At 39.5% G+C, this 19979-nt stretch overlaps 1 protein-coding gene across 2 annotated transcripts in view; it reads right to left on the reverse strand.

The window, feature by feature from the left end:
* Positions 1 to 1675: 1675 nt before the first annotated feature.
* Positions 1676 to 19979, reverse strand: part of Ralbp1 (ralA binding protein 1) — a 76686-nt gene continuing 58382 nt past the window's right edge. Inside the window, exons 3-10 of one of the 2 annotated variants that reach the window (XM_020186641.2) lie at positions 18272 to 18724; positions 14202 to 14551; positions 12448 to 12609; positions 11175 to 11306; positions 7865 to 7972; positions 5970 to 6091; positions 5370 to 5493; positions 1676 to 3594 (exon numbers count right to left, since the gene is read on the reverse strand). In XM_020186641.2, coding sequence (XP_020042230.1) covers positions 3328 to 3594; positions 5370 to 5493; positions 5970 to 6091; positions 7865 to 7972; positions 11175 to 11306; positions 12448 to 12609; positions 14202 to 14551; positions 18272 to 18724 — 1718 coding nt within the window. In that variant the 3' untranslated portion in view covers positions 1676 to 3327. Of the gene's footprint in view, positions 3595 to 5338; positions 5494 to 5969; positions 6092 to 7864; positions 7973 to 11174; positions 11307 to 12447; positions 12610 to 14201; positions 14552 to 18271; positions 18725 to 19979 lie in introns of both variants that reach the window. The other variant, XM_074070423.1, reaches the window with a different exon arrangement.

Raw genomic sequence — 19979 nt, forward strand, 5'->3', positions numbered from 1 at the left:
ATACACTCTCATACTCTTGACGCTCCACAAAAGGACCCCATGTGGAGTTCCCCACCCCTTCCTCTTTTGGGTGGTACAGGGCCTCCTACTTGCTAGGCAAGCACTCGTATCACTTGAACGACGCCCAGTCCTTTTATTTATTTATTTATTTGGTGGTACAGGGCATTGTGCTTGCTAGGCAGGCATTCTACCTACCACTTAAGCCATGCCCCTAGCCATTTTTTGTTTCTGTTATTTTTGAGATAGGGTCTCACTTTACGCCTGGGCCGACTGGACCATGATTGTTTGTGTTTTCCCAAATAACTGAGATGGCAGGTGTGCACCATTGCACCCGACCATTGGTTGAAATAGGGTCTCATGAACTCTGCCCCGGCTGGCCTTGAACACAATCCTCATCAAATCAGCCTCCCAAATAGCTAGGATTACTGGTTTGAGCCTCTGTATCCAGACTTTAGTTTGTTTTTGAGTCAGGGTCTTGCTAACTTTTGCCCAGGTAGCCTTGAACCACAATCCTCCTATCTCCACTCCCAAGTGGCTGGGATTCTAGACATGTACCACCACACCCAGCTGTGTATGGATTTAAGAGTCCCCTGACCCTTCCATCACATTTTCTAGGTCTCCTAATTGCTAGTATAGAACCATTTTTCTGCTTGTGCACCTTCAAGTGCATTTTTTTTTTTTTGGGTGGGACTGGGGTTTTTGAACTCAGGGCTTTGCACTTGCAAAGCAGGTGCTCTATTGCTTGAGCCACACATCCAGTCCATTTTGTTCTGGTTATTTTGGAGATGGGGTCTTGTGAACTATTTGGCTGGACTGACCTCAAACCTCAGTTCTCCGGTATCTCAGCCTCCCAAGTAGCTAGGACTACAGTCGTGAGTCACCAGTGCCCAGCTCATAATCTTATTATGAAGTCTTCACCTTCTAAGTTGATTCAGGCTTCTCCACTTGTGCCTCAAATGAGAGCAATGATTAGGTTTCCACATTGCACCCAGGGCTGAGACTATAGAAGCAGCATCAGGAAAGCGACCCAGAGGAAAGCTCCAGAAGCCCAGTGGGTTCCTTGATCTGCCTGGCTGGGCTCAAAAGGCATGTTTGTTTTTAAGGTATTCTAGTATTTACTGTACTTCAATAAATATTAAATCAAAAGATGTATTTTTAACATAGAAATAGCTGTAGTTAAAAATGTCATGCAAGCAGTATATTCCAGGTTGGAAACTGATCCAGTTCGCACATCTTTTTATGTACAGATTTCTGATGCTAAATGTAGCCACACTAGAGTATCTGAAGCCCTCTATAAATCAGAACTCACCTACATAAATTAAGTTCTACAGAATTTAACTCTAAAAAACAGAAAAGCTGCTGTTGATACTTTAAAATCTTTTAAGTGTAGAAGTTTTTAAGTTAAAAAAAGCAAAAGAAAAACTCACTTTTATTTTGGAGCAGTCCATCCCCAACATGCTGGCTATGCTGAGTCCTCATTTTACGTCTATGAACTGCAACACCTGGGGCCAAGCTAGGCCACCCAACTTGAGCTAAAGTGGAGTCAGACAGCTGCCCACAGAAATGAACTGCAGGCCCAGCCCCAGTCCGCTGGGGTTGCAAATAGGCTCACTCAACAGCAAGCACGGATGTAAGGAAAGGCAGAAGACAGCCGCTAGCACAAACTGTACAAAAATACTAGAAACCTTTTATTTTTTTTTCCCAAATGGCTGTTGAATTTATTTGCTTGATCAATAATGGTCCTGGCAAAAATTAGTTAACCAATGTTGAAATATTGTAATGAAGTACTAATTTTAAAAATCCATGATACCTTGGTAGAAATTAAGAGTTTACACAAACAAAAAAGAAAACTTTAATATTGCCAGCAAATATAAAATGAATGTAGTATGTCTGACAGGATAGCAAGAAGGCATTTATACATTTATATTTGACACCTGACCATATTTTCAGTCACCATAATATCTTCTCTCCAGATTTAAAAAAATAGTATGCTGATTTCTATAACAAAGCTTTTTTTCGTACAAAAATCAAATAATGGCCAACAAGTTACAACAGTGCAATAGGCAGAGGATAAAAAACCACATCAAACAGGTGATGAAAATAAATACTAACTAGGAGGTGGAGCATAGAGCCCTCGTGTGGGGTTTGTTCCCATCACCTTAGTGCGTGTGTGGTTTGTCTTCAGAGCCACAGGTTTGACCTCTCATGGGTGCCACTCATATGACAGAGGGTGACCAAATCAAGTTGCCTTAGAGCCTGGCTTCTGCCTTGGAGCAGCCACCTGATCTGATGGACCAGAAGCAAAAACAGGGTAGGGTGAGTCGCAGCTATCATTAAAAGGAGTCATTTTTTTCTGTTGCTCACTCTTGTCAATTGGGAGGTCCTCAGTGAGTTCTCTGAGATGACAGGGATAATTTAAAACTTGTTTAAGAGCATATATATGGCTTATTTAGGCAGAGACGTGTACATTCTAGCCCTAGCAAGCAATTCTGTTTTACTGGAAGGTCAGTCATGTGAAAGGTTTCTGGTTTGAAAAACATCTTTTGTGTGGATGCCTTAGGTCAAGGTGGCCACCTTCAACCACCCCAGTGGGAAGGCCTTTGCTGATCCCTGGCAGTGAGTAACCGGGGCCTGTGCTACCACGGGTGGCAGCAGGCTCCATGGGCAGCCTCTGTCTGCAACCAAACAAGGCTGTCCTGGTGACTCAGGCTGACAGACTGTGGTTTAGAACTGTAGGAGTTATTGGGTGAGTAAAAGAACATCCAGCAGAGCCATTTTGGCCAGTCAGAAAATAGGAGGCAGCTCCCCTCTGAACAATCTGCACCAAAGAGGCATGAAAGGCACAAACAAGAGTGGCCAAAAACCTGCAGGGCACAGGAGCTCGCTGTAGAGATCCTGCAGGGCAGGCAAGACAATGGGGCACCCACAAGGCAGGCGCAGTAGTGACCTGGTTTGGTTCCCCCCCTTGTATGAGAAAGAGATCCTGATTCTGCTGTGAATAAAAAGAAAAGAAAGACTGATTTTTGGTTTAAAAAGAAGCCACTCAAGGGTTAAAATAGTTATTTTAACAAAGAAAATTAATTTTCAAATAAGCTGACACTATCTGGAAAACTCATGTGTCCCCTATACGCCCACAATGTATCCATTGCTTCATCCTCCCAGAACCTGAGCCTGACAAGGAGAAGTCAGATGTGTGAAAGAGAAAATCTCTGAGAAGAAGAACCTTTACAGAATGTACAGCAGGAGAGCCGCGCCGACTCTCAGGATTACAGTAAGATGCACAAGGCCTTGCAGTCCAGAGGGTTCCGCGGCTGCCCCACAAGCTGCTCAGATAGGCGTCTCCTTCCGGTCTTTACTGGGCGAGGGCTTCACCTGCTCTTTGCCTGACTTTGACTGCTCTTTAGCTGCTTTCACCTCAAGGACACCATCACGGGGCGGTGGTCCTGCACCCCCTCGCTTCTCCGGCTCCTCATCCTCCTGTACTTGCTGCTCAGACTTGGCTCGCTGCATCTGGAGCAGCCGGAGCTGCACACGCAGCTCGATGATGGCCTCGCGCTCCTCGTGAACTGCCTGGTTCAAGTGATTGTTCTTTATCTTGAGGAATGACAGAAAGGGCAGTTACCACTTAAGCAAGGAAGAGGTCAGAAGGACGACGGCTCGGCACAGCACAGTCAGCAAGGCATCCTATAGAAGAATCTAGTTCTGTTTTAGTGAACCTAGCTTGTGAAACAGAAGACATGGACATGAACAGAATATGCAAATGAGCCACATAAATAACTTGACTCTGAATGGGTAAGAATATATACACAGAGTTATGGAAAAGTAAACATATCTGGAGCACATCAATGTACCAAAAGAAGGCAATTATTTTAATAATTAAGTATTCTAGTGTTTGAAATAAATTTTTATTTCAAAAAATGGCTTCTGAATAGCCTTTAAGGAGAATGTAAAAGCAATTTTAGTAGCAATTAAGGAAGAAGTTAGAACTAAGATAAAAGCCTAGATTAATCTCAACAACAAAATCTTTTGAGTTGCATTACTTTACATTTGAAACATGCTTTGTCAATCTGTAGGAAATCACAATCAATTCTAAATTATCTGCACTCATTCAGCAGCATTTCAGTAAGGCAGAACAGTAGCTAATCCCAAATTCCCGCCAGTCCCCACTTCTGTGCCAGACTGCCTGCCATCAAGTGGTGTCCTCTCTGTCTCATGCAACTGGGTATGTCCATGTGACTACACAGGGCAGTGTGCTAATGGGGCGACACAAGTGCAGATGAGCCCATGTCTGCTCCTTGCCCTCGATGAGGCCATGACTCTTCCCCACTTCCTCCTGACTAAGAATGGGCAAACTCAGAACAGCCACTTTGGACCACAAATGGAAAAGGCCTGTGTAGACAATGGCAGGCTACTGACAACCACTATACTAACTATTTCCTTTGTTATAGTAGCTCAGCTTACACCTATACCACAAGTACCCTAATTCTGAACTTTGTTTTCCTGTTTAGGATTATAATATGCTCTGCAAAACATAAGAAAAGCAAACTAAGGTAGCAATGCAAGGCCTTGACCCATATCCGACCCCTGCTCACCCCTCCCAAAACACTGGTGCTACTGTGTATTGAGCTTGGGCTCTGGGAAGAGGGATAACATGTCTGAACTCTGCCCACAGATACTGCAGAGGATTTTCATGAACAATGCTTCTGTGCGGCAGTTTAGCCCCTATGTGGGTAGAGCTTTGCTTTGCCCAGCAGCTGAATAAACCTGAAACGAGGGAAGCAAAGCTGTCCTCTGTTTTCAGTCTCCCTTCTGCAAAGAGGATGTCTTCTCCCTCTTGACCCTGGAGACAATGTTTTATTTGGGGTAAGAAAGGAAATTCTGATTACTTAATTTCCCGTTGCCTTCTTGTCACTGTGCAGCTTTCTCCCAGTTTCCTGGTGCTTTATGTCTCACCTACTGCTTTATAGGTTAAGCTCCAGGACAAAACTTTGTCCCTCACTTTTCCCAGAGAGATTCAGGAGACTTCCCTTTTCCCATAAGCCTTTCTTTTTCTACTTATCTTCTCTGGAAGCAGAAACTACATCATACGAAGTTGCTTAAAATGGTGGTCAGGTAACACTTGTCTTTCCAAAGTCTGGGAAAATAAAAGTCTGTATGGTACCCTAAAGTCAGGAAAGACTGCCACACTTCAGACAGCTTGAGAACACACACTGTCACATCCTCTGCTTGTCCAGTCTTGGGTGAGACACATCCCTAAGACATCCTCTTTACCAGGCTCCCAACTGGTAATCATGTATTCCTAAGGGAAAACATACAGTCTCAATATTTTAGAAATTACCATGATTTCTGTCTGTTTCCCCCAAACTCACTTCCAGCTCTTCATTTTGTCTCTGCAAGTCTTCCAGGATGATCTGCAGCTCCTCCTCATCCTCACTCTCACTCTCACTCTCGGAAGAGTACTCCTCGGTTTCGCTCCGGCCATGCTGCTGGCGACTATGAAGGGAGACAAAGGGAACTTTAAGGTTTTCTTGGTTTCGTGCTTCTCCCTCTTTCAAGATCTACCAGTGATCGTGGATCTACGTAATACAATGCCTTCTTTTTTTTTGTTTTTTTGGCAGTATTGGGGTTTGAACATGGGCCTCACTAGGCAGGTGCTCTACCACTTGAGCCACTCCACTAGCCCTATTTTGTGTTGGATGTTTTTGAGATAGGGTCTCAGTGAACTATTTGCCCTGGCTGTTTTCGAACCTTGATCCTCCTGATCTCTGCTTCCTGATTAAGTAGGATTACAGGCGTGAGGCACTGGTGCCTGGCTACAACGCCTCCTTAAAACCTGATAAATAAGAACCTTAAAGATGATTAATTTTAGAAACCCAATTCTTCTACAGGAAAGTCTGAGAGCTGAAACAATTACATTTACATTTAAATAAACACTGTTGGAAACTTCAAAATCTGAGGCTTTCTTTTACCTCTGAATCTCGGCAATCTCAGCTCTGAGGCGTTCGATCTCTTCTTTTTCTGAGGCAATCTGCCGGCGCAGAAATTGCTCCATGGCCAGGAGCTCCTCTTGTTCAGTCAAAATCTCGTTCTCCTAAAATGATCATCACTAGTGAACACCATTCAGAGCTTTAGTCTAGGGAATGCCACTTTTGCAGGTCTCCTATGTTGCCCTAAATTCTTCAGCCCTATTGAGGGTTGAACTGCATAACCAAAAAATAGTTTTCTCAGGATCAAGAAAAAGCTTCTTTGAGAACATGTATACAAAAATTATTCTGAAGGAATGACTAGACTTTTCTCAACAATAAAATGCCACTCAGGAGCTTGGTTCCCCCCTCTATGAGGCTCCCCATGAGGCTCCCACACCAAGACAAAGCCAGGATCAAGTGACAAAATCTGCCTTGGCTTCCTGTCTCTCAGGAAAGTGAGAGTACATTCAGGTGGACTTCAATAGTGTCACTAGGAAAAGAAAAACCCAGGAAATGTGTGTTGCATCAAGTTTAAGATGGATCAGAGTGAAGGAAAGGTTGTAGAAATCTTTTTTTCCTCATAACTCACTGTCCTCCTCAACTCAAATATTCTGCTTTAACAAAATGTCTATTTTTAAAACTGAGTCACAAGTCTTGTGAAAAGAATGGAAAAAAATCACTATCTGCACAAGATACAGAGAGCCCCTTCAACCTAGAGAAAAGCAGCAAAGCAGATGAAACAGGGAGCACCAGAAATTTGGCCATGGAAACGAGGCGGTGCATGCAGACAAAAATCTGCAGCATTTCCTTCCAAACAAAAAGATATTGTGAGAACAATCTGTGCTTAAATGTGAAAGCCACTATGGTCACATTCCAATAAAGCACTGGAGAGCTCTTGGAGATATGACTTGCAGCGTTTCCTAAGAGTCTGTGAACACATGGGTATTCTTCCTTTGCCTTAGCATACCTCTAAAGAAAATGTTCCAAGAAACCTCAGGGTAGAAAACCCTAAGACAACGGTATTAATCTGGAACTTCATTCTCTCTTCAGGGGAAGAGATATATATCTGCTAGGCAAAACAATGTATTTTTCCTAAATGACAGAAAAGGACTGAAACCTGCAAGGTTTAGGTGAGCCACCTAAGTGTTTCTGGAAGTCCAGACATAATATGCTATCAGAGCCCAGAACTTCATTTCTTCCAGTTTAACTCTGAAAATTCCATCAGAATAAGATGGACTTGAGAAAATCAAAAAAGATGAGCTCAACTTCAGCTCTATTCCTAGAATATAGTGGGTTCTCAAGAGATATTATCAAATCAATGAAGGAATAATAAGACAATGTGTCTCCATCTGATTGCAATGACTATCAGTTAAAATCTGTATCCCAGGCTGGGGATGTAGCTCAGTGGTTTAGTGTTTGCCTAGCAAGCATAAGGCCCTGGGTTTGATCCCCAGTACCACCAAAAAAAAAAAAAAAAAAAAAATTGTAACCTTGTACTTCAAGAATCCCAAATTTTGAGAAATTAGAAAAGCATGTTTAAAATATCATTGATATTTTAAAATATAATAGCACTAATTATGTTGAACAAACAACACTAACAGCACTAATCTCTGTAAATCAGGAAAAAATCCCTATAATGCAGACTTATGTGTAGACTAAATGAAATTAAGTAAAGCATTTAGAACAATGCTACATAAGGAGAAATTACCCAGTAGAAATCAGCTTCTTTATCCATGGCAAACATTTTAGCAAACACACATAAAGGTAGGGCCAGATACAATAGGTACAGTCCCTTGGAATCACTTTATAATTTTGGTTAAAAGATTCTGTAGCTGAGCTTCTATTTTAAAATGATCATTAAAGAGACTTGTAAAATAAAGAATAAGAGTTTAGCTTACCTGGGCAAGGAGGATATTTATGACTTCTTCATTTTCATTCATTTCTTCTTTGGAAACATCCTCTTTTGAAAGACTGGCTATCTCCTGTGCAATCTTGGTTTCACACTCCTGTCAAGGAAGACAAACGAAGGAGAACTGGTCAGCCCATGTGTAACACACATTCAATAAATTCACACCATAATCACCAAGTTAGAAGTTTCCTTCTTGTTTCCTAGAATTGAAAAAGATCCCAGCAGTGATCAAATGAGACATCAGTTTGCTAACTGAGCTTGCAATATAACATGCGGACCTTAGTCTGTGACGGCATTGTGAAAAATGTTCAATTCTGATTAATTTGCTCACCATTTCTGGCACCCTTCCATGTAAGTTAGCGTCTATGATGCTTTTGGGGTACTGTTGGGGCTGTCAGTTTTAAGTGTGTGATTTAATTAGTTTTGACAAATGTATACAGTCAAGTAACCACCACCACTATTATGTTATGGAACATCCCACCACAGAGGCCCTAGGGCTCTTCTACCACTGCTGGCTCCTAACAACCACCCACCTCTTTCCATCCTATAGTGCTTTCTCTTGAGTTTGATATAAATTGGATCAATCAGTAGGCAGTCTTTCTCTGGTTTCTTGACACAGTGCTTTTAGATGCATCTGCCTATTTTGTTGTATCAGTAGTTGTTGAGTGATGAGCCATGGTTTGACTGCACCCCAATTTGGTTATCTACTCATCAGCAGAAGGATTTTGGTTTTGTTGCAGCTTTGAGCTATTGTAACTATAGTCATTCTAAGCATTTTACATGTGCCTTTGTAAAGGCTTATGGTTGTTTTTGTTTTTTCTCTTAGATAAATGCCTAGGAGTGGAATTGCTGGGTCATATGATAAGTAACCATATATTTAACTTTATAAAAAATTATCAAACTGATATTGTAGATATTATTTTTAACCTGTTAATATAATGGATATTGCTTCTGTCTTTAAAAGTCATTTATCCCTCAAAGGTAAAATAAACATGATGGAACCTGGGGGTGTAGCTCAGTGGAAGAACTCATTTTTTTTTTTTTTTGGCAGCGTTGGGGTTTGAACTCAGGGCCTCACACTTGCTAGGCAGGCGCTCTACCACTTAAGTCACATACTTAGTATGCACAAGGCCCAAAGCTAAAGGAGTGGTAGAAGGGAGAGGAGAGGAGAGAGAGAAGAGAGAAAGGGAGAAGAAAGAGAGGGACAGACACAAAAAGAGAGGGAGGGAAGAGTAGCGAAAAAGAGAGTCAGAGATAAGAGAGACAGAGAAGAAAGAAGGGAGAGAGAATAGAGAGGACACACAGAAACAGAGAGGACCAAGGGAGGTTGAGGGGGAGAGGAAGACAGGGAGAGAGGAAGGGAAGGAGAAAGAGGGGGGAAGAAGAGTAGAGAGAAGAGAGAGATTTACAGGGAAGAAAGAGGGAGAAGAGAGTAGAAAGGAGACACAGAGACAGAGAAGAAAGGAAAGGGGGGAAGAGAGAGGTAGGGAGGGAGAAAGGAGCACAAGCGGAGAAAATGGTAAACCCATCCCTTTCATTTTGGCTGAGGTTGCTGTTCCCTGATTCTTTTTCCAAAATAGATGCAGAAGCAAGAGAACCAAAAGCCAGACTTTCACTAGCCCTGTCCTAGGTCAGGGACTTTTCATTTAAAGTCTGATGGGCAATGCCATATGATTTAACAATTACAGTCTTCTCATGAAGCCAGTCAGTCAGTCACCAAGACCTAATACCAGACTGAATGAAGGGAATAACTGAACAACAAAAAACAGCCATAGGAAAGAAAAGATAAGCAATCTAGTAAGCTGAAGAAAAGAAAGAAAAATATGCAAAAGACTTTGATTAGTCTGCTTGGCCTGGAGTGAAAGTGTAAAAACCCTAGGGCTGTGCTCATTCAGACACAGTGGGCTTCCAGGGACCCAAATCTCACCTTGAAGCAAAAGAAGGAAGTGTCTTTGTCTTTAGACACAACCATACAGTTTATAATACATATATACATGGATATGTCACAATAAAACAAACACCTGTAAAAATATCTTAAATAAAAATGTCATTTTTTTTCAAAAACGAGAACAGGAAGTCAAAACAGGTCCTGCCTGGGGGGTGGTATCAGTGGGAGTGGGGAGGAAATAAGGAAAGAGTATAGGAGGGTGAATATGATGGAAATAGTAGGCACACATATATGTAAATGGAAAAATGAGACCTGTTGAATTCCTATTCCAAGAATGGGGGAGAGGGGATAAAGGAGAATGACAGAGTAGGTGAATTCAACTATGATGTATTATAAGAACTTTTGTAAATGTCACAATATACCCCCAGTACAACAATAAAAATGTTATTATGAAAATAAAACCATCAGCAACCCATCACCCTGCTCTTCAAGTCCAGTAAGTGATAACCAGTGCTCATTAGATATGCCTATTTGAATACTATGGTTCAATCTGCATATGGATTGTAAAATGGTCCAGAGATGTAGGATTTTTGGTGCAGATAAGAAACAGTCCAGAACTGAACAACATACACTAAACTAGATCAAAAGTCTGGGTACTCCAGATGCATCAGCAGTTGCATACTGCTCTTCCTATAAATGACTAGGTAAACAGAGTCCCTCCTGAGTTGTAGGGCCTTCCAAGAGACCATCATCACTATTTCCAGATAGCTGACTCATTCCAAACTCTCAAATTTGTCAGTAGTGTCTGAAGATATCTCACCATCCAGCTTGTTCTCATCCTTAAAAAGCTCCATCTATAGATATGATCAAAAAGGGCTGGGTGCCAGTGGCTCGTACCTGTAATCCTATCTACTTGGGAGGCAGAGATCAGAAGGATGGTAGTTAAAGGTCAGTCCTGGTAAATAGCTCAAGGGAGCCTATTTTGAAAATACTCAACTCAGATCTACCACTTAGGGCTGGCAGAGTGGCTCAAGCTGTAGAGCACCTGCCTAATAAGCCTAGCAAGCATAAGGCCCTGAGTTCAAACCCCACTACCACCAAAAACTAAACTAAAATAAAATGAAAATTAATTAGATATGATCAAGTAGGAAGTGACAAAACATATTTTAGTGAAATCACCTTTTTAATTTAATTTCCAAATTAAATGAAACATGTGACTCATACCAGCTGAAGTATCAATAATCCAGAATAAGGAACATTTGAGTGAATAAATTTCCCAGAGAAAGTTAGTTTAATAGGCATGAACACAGTACATTTTTTAAAGAAATAATTTGTAGCAGTAAACAAAGGACACCAGCACATTAGTTTATTATTTTATCATAAACACAATCTACCAAAATAAGTAACTCACTTGTCTTTTAGCTTCTCTCAGTTTTCTTTTGAGAGCTGTCAAAATTCTTTGTACTTCCCATAATCTTTCCTCTTTAGATAAGTCTTTTATCCCACCCTGCAGGTCTCGATGTAAACAATTCAAAAGAAACTCCTAGAAAACAAAAGTGCACACTGAGTAGTATCCCATGTCATCTTATCTAAAAATGACACATGCAATTTCCAAAGATATAAAATTGAACTTTTTTTCAATTATCACAGAAAAAGTGAAATAATAGCACTAATAGCACTAACTACTTCTTCAAGGATAACACTAAAACTCTTGTGATTTACCTGAGAATCAGATTTTCATTTATTTATTTATATTGGTTTGATTGTAGTTAATTCACATCCTTTGCCACACTGTTTCCCCCACCCACCCACATATCACCAACCAATAAGAAACAGGAGCTCAGAACAGATGGAATAAAAGTAAACAGGTATTTGATAATGTGCATGCAAATAAATTAAATGTGTATTTCTTATTTAGTCTTGAATTTTTTATTTTTTATCACACACACATGTGAGCACATGAATGCATAGTGTTATTTCTTATATCAAAATGGCATAGTGGAAAATCTCAGAATTTTGGTTCTATGGCCTACTAATTATGGACACAGAGTAAATTATTTAACTTTCCTAAATTCCAGTACCTTATAGCAAGCATACTTGTCTACATAAGCAAACAGTTTTGAACTATTTACAAGGTGCTTGGCCTGGGCTGAGTCCTTTTCAGACTTTGGGAACTCCTCACATTAATCCCATGAGGGGATACATTTTAAAATGAGGATAGCAAGGCTCAAGGAGGTTAAGAAATTTGCCTAAAATTAGCGTGTCAAGGAGTAGAACAGGCATTTAAAGCCAGATCAATCAATTGATTGATCTATTTCACAGTATCTCTCTTATCTATCTATCTATTTATCTATCTATCTTGCAGTACTGGGGGATGAATTCAGGGTTACCTGCTGGTTAGACAGGTGCTCTACAGCTTGAGCCATGCCTTCAGCCCAAGTCAGGTCTTTTGATTTGAAACTCTATGCTCTTTTCATCACAACATTCTGACTTACTTGGCATGAACTAGTAAGTTCATGCATGAACTAGTGCCATCTTGAAATATCTAGCTTCAGTGTGCCACAAACATGCTCACATAGCTTCAGACACACAGGAAGTACTTGGTAAGAAAGAGCTAATCATCCTCAGCTCCACAGCAGCCAGCACAGAGGCAGGCAGAGGAGAGGGGAGGGCAGAGAACACACCTGTCTCCTGATCTCCTCCTTGATGCCTGCCTGGGTCTCTGGCAGCGTAGGCATTGTGGCCATGTTAGACCAGCGCAGAGGTCTCGTCACTTGCTTTAGTACCACATTTCCAAAGAACTCTTGTGCATGCGTGAAAAGCACATACAGGACACGATTGCTGATCTGGGGAAAAATAAAAAAATATGCAAGAAAAAATGAAAATTATTTTATTTCATTTGTGTCAATCATATTAGTACATACTTTAATCTTGGATACATGAAAGAAAAATTTCTGCAGGAGTGACAAGGCAGGTTTTGCTAATTAATGGCCAATTTAAGAAGAAAATGGAAAAAATCTGAGTTAAATCATATACTCAAGCACCAGAAGGCACTGAAGTTAAAAAAAAAAACAAAAAAACACAAAAAGCATGCAAAAGTTGATTATCATCAATTTGTTCTTTTCTATCACAATATTAACTGGTTTTAAATATCCAATGTTCCTTTCCAATGTATTTTGAGACCTTTCCACATGAGTCACTCTCCTGAGGACTAGATGGAAGGTAAAAAGCTGGCCAGGGCAGGGCCCGGCTCCAGAAGCAAAAGCCTGCCAGCCACACCTGTACCCCAGTGCTCAAAGGTGATATTCCCACAATGGGAGACCAGGACTGCAGGCTGACTGGACAGGTAATAAAAGAAACTCTTCCTACCTCAGACTTACTCTTACAGCACACTTGAATGTAGTATTTACCAGATTCTGAAATCCCAACTAACATGAATGATCATTACATTTTGAGAAATAAGAAATACTTTGCTTCCAAAATATAATCAATAATCGATGAAAGAATCTTTAATAAAAAAAATACATTCTTAAATCAGTGATTATATAAATCATATGGTCAGTGACCTAATATACTAGCCAAAAAAGAGGGCTTAAGATACAAAATACAACTTTTTTTTTTTTGTGAGACTGAGATTTGAACTCAGGGCTTTGTGTTTGCAAAGCAGGTACTCTACTATTTGAGCCACAACTCCAATCTATTTTGTTTTGGTTATTTTGGAGACGAGGTTTCATGAGCTATCTGCCTGGGCTGGTTCCTGATCTCAGCCTCCCAAGTAGCTAGGATTCTAGGCATTAGCCATGGCACCCAGCTTCCTTTTCTTTTTTGCCTGAGTAAAATCAGTAACTACAAAGGCAAACACACCCTCTACGACAGCATCAACTGAGCAGCAACAAAGAAAGGCCAAATAAGTATGTTGTAAAAAGATACCAATTTACAGACTCCATAACCCTGAAGTATCTCTCAGATGAAAAGTCTATACACTATCTCTCTGAGATCCATCTTTACAAATGAAATCCTCTTAAATCCTTTACCAAACAAATTAACGTTAGGCCCTTGTTTGAGTTTGAGTGCAGGTGATATAATTAAGCACAATGTTATTTGATGACATAACAAATTTTATAGATGAACTCTGCAATGGCAGATATCATGGGCTCCTTCTCTACAAATAACAGATCACTGTCATTAGGAATTAGTTTATATACCCACACCACAGACTGTATGATGTTCAAATCTCATAGCTACAAGCAAAAGGGTAAACATGCTCATTATCTTACATGTCAACATGTACACATTTTGAAAGAAAAAGACCTATAGTCAAGCTAATCCATCATCCACCTTTTCAGGTTTACTGCTTCACATGTGACTCAGCAACAGACAATGTCCCCCAATTCCCCAGTGCCAACACCAAAGGGGAATGTGTAGAGAAGACCCCTACCTGGACGGTTGGGCTGAGCACTATAGAGATGTTCTGTATGTTCATTTTTGTTTCCAATTCCTTTGCAATGACATGGTCCATGTGCACAATGAGCCAAGATATCAGAACATAGTTACATTCCGGCAGCTCCTTGAGTAAATGCTGAAATTCCTGTACTTTCTCGGTCTCCGTGGTCCTTCCACAAGCCTCTTCAAATCGGGGCATAAGCTCTTTGGTAAGCAGATTCTCTGGAAGGTCTCGCAAATACTGCTTCAGCAAACTGGCGACCGTGTTAGGCTCATATTCTTCTAAGTTTGGAGACTCCTCTCGGTCATAGGCTGCTTTTAGCTCATCCACCTTTGATTTAATTCCTTAAAACATTCAAATTCAGAAGAGAGAATACCAGAAAAGAAATCAAATACACAAGCTTTCTTTACTTCTATATCTAACCTACTAGGGAGATATGTGAGCAGCCCTCGACCAATATGTAACTGTTGTCTGCACAAGGATCATATAATTCCTCTATAACACAATCACATGAAAGACTACACTTCAAGGGTAGATTCAATCAAAAGCTAAGTGATAACCGAAAATTTCAAAATTCAAAGCAACCACACGTATATTAAACAAATATGCCAGTCAACTGAGGAACATCTTTTTTTTTAAATTCCCTTAAATAGCTAGATAGAAATTCAGAGAAAAAATAAACAATCCAGCCTAACTCTTGCTCTATACAGGTAGTCAATTGCTTTTTCTAATTTTTATGTTGTCATTGCCTCAAGACTAACAGCATAAAATTGATTTACCAAAGTTATGTCTCAAAAAGTTGTAGATAAATTACTTTTTGTAAGTAAAACCTGTACTGCAGCTGAAAAAGGTGCACTACCTACCTAAAAAAGCTCTTTGAAAATTATTCTCCATTAAACAATCTCTGTCTTCTGTTTATTTATTTATTTAATTTATTGGGGTGCTGAACTCAGAGCCTTGTGCTTGCTGAGCAGGTGCCATTTTGCCACTTGAGTTACAATCCCAGCCTGTTTTTGCTTTAGTTGTTTTATTTTTTGATGGTACCGGGGGTTAAACTCATGGCTTTGCCTTGCGAGGTAGCTGCTCTACTGCTTTGGTCACTCCACCAGTCCTACTTCAGTTTTGCCCGAGCTGGTGTCAGACCACTGTCCTCCTGCCTGTGCCTCTCCTGCCTGTGCCTCTTGTGTAGCTGGGATTACAAGTACATACTACCACTGCTCTACTTATTTCCTGAGTTTTGAACTACAAACTTCATAATCTCTGCCTCCCAAGTAGTTGGGATTATTGCCATAAAACCACTGCACCAAGCCTAATCTCTATTTTAAAATTTGAACTTTGTGTTTTCTTACTCTAAACAGAACTGGAACAATAAAAAAAATTCAGTGAAGTTTGGGTTTCTACAATCAAACTGTTTGGCTTTTCTTATTGAACTGAAAGAAACAACACTTGAAGTGAATGTTTTTCCAACACTGTACCAGATTTTAAGTCTTTAGTAGACTCTGTATTGTGTGACATAATTCAGTGACAATGATTACTCATGAAAGTACAAAGTAGCTTTGTGCTTTGTTTAATGCTTAAAATCTTAGGCTAATAATCATTTGAAACAAGCCACAAATTCTGGCTAATGGTGTTATCTAATCTGAATGGAACAATTAATACAGTGCTTACATTTGGGATTTGGCATTCCTTATCTTATATGAAAACCTTTTAATGGCATTATAATAAATCTGTACCATAACCATCACTGACAAAATAAAATCAGTATCACCAAATACAAAAATAACAATATGAATCTTGTTTTTGCATAATCTTTATTTTGAGACAGAAAAGTTAGAAAACAATTTCATTTTCCTACTTTTATGACAATGTGTAAACATTATGAACTTGATAAATTTAACTGAAATTCTTTGCAAAGCTCTTCTCTTACTCTAATATATATGCGTGTTATATATATATTTAATTTTTTTCCCTAGTAAATTGCATAATTTACAATTAGAATAAACATTTGGTTAGTTTTTACTTGTGAAAGTTATAATTTTATTTTTAAAAATTAGACACTTCAAATAAAGAATTCCAGGGAGAGAGAGAAAGAATATAAATGTAAGTATATATTTCACATCTATTTGTCTGTTTATTTATTTTTACTGGGGTTTGAACTCAGGCTTCATACTTGTTAGGCAGGCACTCTACCATTTGAGCCATGCCTCCAGCCCACAGATACATCTTAATACAGAAAAAAAAAAATGCAATAAGGACTGGAGGTGTGGCCTGCCTAGCAAACACAAGGCCTTGAATTCAAATCCCAGTACCACAAAAAGTCATAAAACATAGACAAGTAACTTAAAAATAGAAAACTGTTTAGTCTGTCTTTCACATTTGTTTTTAAATTAGAACTGATTTATAAATGAGAACCAAAAATCTTCAAGTAAAAAATAACATTACTATTGACATTCAAAATGCAATATTGGGGCTGAGGGTGTAGCTCACTGGTACAGCACTTGCCTAGCATGTACAAGGCTCTGAGCTCCATCCTCAACCAAAGCGGGAAAAAAGCAAAGTCACAGCCATACCCATAACCCTGACACTGCTGAATGACACACTGCCACAGAATGGAGAGGACATATAATGTTCATCAATCCATCAAAGCAGGAGCTAAGCCCCAGGAGCCAGTGATAGGGAACAGCTCAGTCTGAATGACTTTCACACAGAGAACCTGCAACTTTGATTCTCCAAAAGAATGCAAACATGAAAAATAAGCCAAAGACAAAGAATCCTTTGACAAAGCTATAAAAACCCTTCAGAGGAACTCACCTACAACAAAATTGTTTCATGCCTATCAAGATCATCCAAGAGATATGGCTTATGTATTATTACTATTTAAGTCTTTAAAAAAATTCATCAGAAATTATTCTTAAAAATCAAATTTGTTTCAGTGTGTTATATTTTATAAGGAATTAAGGAATTATAAATTCAAACACATTGCCTAATTTACTTTGTATGAAATAGTAGCACTGTACACAAAATGCTGTTTTATGTGGTTTGAACACTGGGCCAAATACTTAGATGACAGCATTTTAACTAATGCATTATGTAAAGGTTATCTCAAGTACCAAAACTATTTACCCTTTCTCAGCAAAACTTAAGTATCAAGTCTACCTTCTAGAAATGTGTACAAATCAATTAAATGGGAAAAAATTGGTTTATCTTTCTTTATATTACAAATGTTTATGACTTTAATTCATCATGAGAATATGTAACCAACAACTGACTTTATAAATTAGATCTTTAAACAAAAGATTTAATTCACAAAGCAGTGAATTATGGGATGTAAAGACTGGGACATGTACTGCCACAACTTAGGACTTGAATCCCATAGCAGCACAAAAGTCATGCTCCTTTGGAAGAACAAAATCTTTTCACTTTTAAATAATACATATTTTTGCTTTACTTTAGATATCAAGTACAAAATACATCATTGCCAAGTATGAAATATAAATTTTTGTACATACTGGATATAAATAAATGAAAAATCAATTTCTTTGATATATGTAATAACTATACATAACTGACAGAAGCATTCACATGAGGGGCCTAACCATTTAGAAAATAACACTTTGTACCTCTAACCAAGCTCAGGAAATGCATTACAAGGCTCTGTCAATAACTGTCTCTTGGCCAAGAAGCTTCCTTCACACCAATCTCTGTCCTTCCCTTGCTGAAGTTCCTCTCACAACCGAGCCTCATCTCAGGCAAAAACAGGTTCTGCACACAGCCCTGTTATGTGATGCTACCCACATGCTTCACTTTGTCTTTTCTCACCTGCTGCAAGTTTGGACAACTCAGGTGCAAATTCTCCCAAAGGAAGGAAATGGCATAAAAAACAAACTGTTAAAACATCAAAACAAGGGGAAGAGAGTTGTACAACTGAAACGATCAAGAAAAGGAATCAGTCTTAGGACTCAAGCCACAATGTTCCTCACAAGTTAATATTTTTTCTTTCCTTTGAAAAAAGAAAGTGAGGTTAATTTTTAAGAACCACCAAGTGAAGCATATGTCCCCAGTACCTGAAACTCTGTAGATCCCTTCACACTTCATGCCGTACTTCTCCATGTAATCTACGCATTCACGGAAGACGGCTGGCAATCGAACACCATCATACATCATGGTCCGCTCTACTGCATCAGCCAAAGGAACTCCAAAAATGGGTTTGAGACTCAGAACATCAATCTGAGGCACCTCTGGCTCCTGAATTGGCTTTTTCTTTTTTTTCTTTTCCTTCCATTGTTTAACAACATCAGCTGCTGTCAAGTCTTTTGACTTCTTCTCTTTATGTTTTTCTTCTTTGTGCTTTTCTTCTTTATGCTTTTCTTCTTTGGGTTTCTCTTTTATTTTAAAATCCTTCTTTTTGGAGAAGCTGGGCTTCTTGAACACATGGATTCCCTTGGACCTCTTCATCTTGGAAGGACTTTCAGCTTCATCTCCAGAGCTATCTTCCTGAAAGGCAGCATAGCCTTCAGCTGCCAAAGAAATGGAGGGAGTATAAGTTATATGTTTGTTTAATGTCAAACTTTCCATATGCTGTCTAAAAAGAGAAGAACAAGAAAAAGTGCCAACTGGCACTAGCTATCTAGCTTTTCACTTCACTGCCAACCTATTTTGGGCACTCCCAACAAATGAAAATAGGATTCTCCTCAGCTAAAAAAGATGCAGTGACATCTGCTGACCATAAGAGGGCAACAAGCAGACATCCTTGCTTTATTAGTATTAGGCAGGGAAACTGGTTTGGTATTATACACTGTATGCATGTAAGTGGAGTTCTGGCAAGTCAAATACAAACACACACGAAAGGCTCTACACAGAGGACTAATGGAATGAATCCTTGTATGGAGTATGAATCCTGTCCTCTACAACACCAATTACTTAGCTGAGTTTTGCCCTATTTGGTGCATGTTACTTGAGGCAATCACCAAGCATCACACAAACTGCACAAGCGCTTATGTGCAATTATTCCTCTATCACAATTCATTCTCCTGTCACTAACTGTTAAGTTCTTTCTGGAGTCTGCAGCAAGGACCGCAGCCTCCTTTGAGTCAAGGATGAACCAGGAAATTCCCTCATTCTGGATGATCTGGACAAATCCCAAGGTCTACTTCCCTGCAACAGAAGCTCTGGTTTTCACATGCTGACAAAGAACCCAATTGCCTTAACACCTGTCAGCATTGTCATAGTTTGTTTATGAAATGAGGTCTCACCATGTTGCCAGCCTGGTCAGGCTATCTGCTTGCCTCAGCCTCCTGAGTAGCTGAAAGTACAGGTACACACTGCCATGTCCAGCTATTTTTTTTTCCATTTGCGGACAAATTTATTTCAGTTTTAAATAACTTTCAGACAAATAGACTAGTTAAAACAGAGGAGGAACAAAGCACCTAATATGTACCTAGCACATAACAGGAGTTCAATAAATTATTTCTTTTCCCCCTTTGCACTTAAATTACAGACCTAAAGTCTATAGCAGGCACTGTTGGTGGTAAGGTCTAATGCTCAAGCTATTAGATTTATATTATTATTTCCATGCCACTGGAGAATGTTAAATTTGGATGGTTACAGATATAGACTCAACTTATGCTGCCTTATTAAATCTTCATCAAGGGGAACAGCATCACATGCTCTACATCCTGTGAAGTCCTCAATACCTCACTCCACTAGCAAACTTCCTCCAAAATTATCCCCTAAGTCTCAAACACACACCCACTTAGTAACGTCCTATCATTG

This window comes from Castor canadensis, chromosome 4 (assembly GCF_047511655.1).
Source record: "Castor canadensis chromosome 4, mCasCan1.hap1v2, whole genome shotgun sequence".
Lineage (NCBI taxonomy): Eukaryota > Metazoa > Chordata > Mammalia > Rodentia > Castoridae > Castor > Castor canadensis.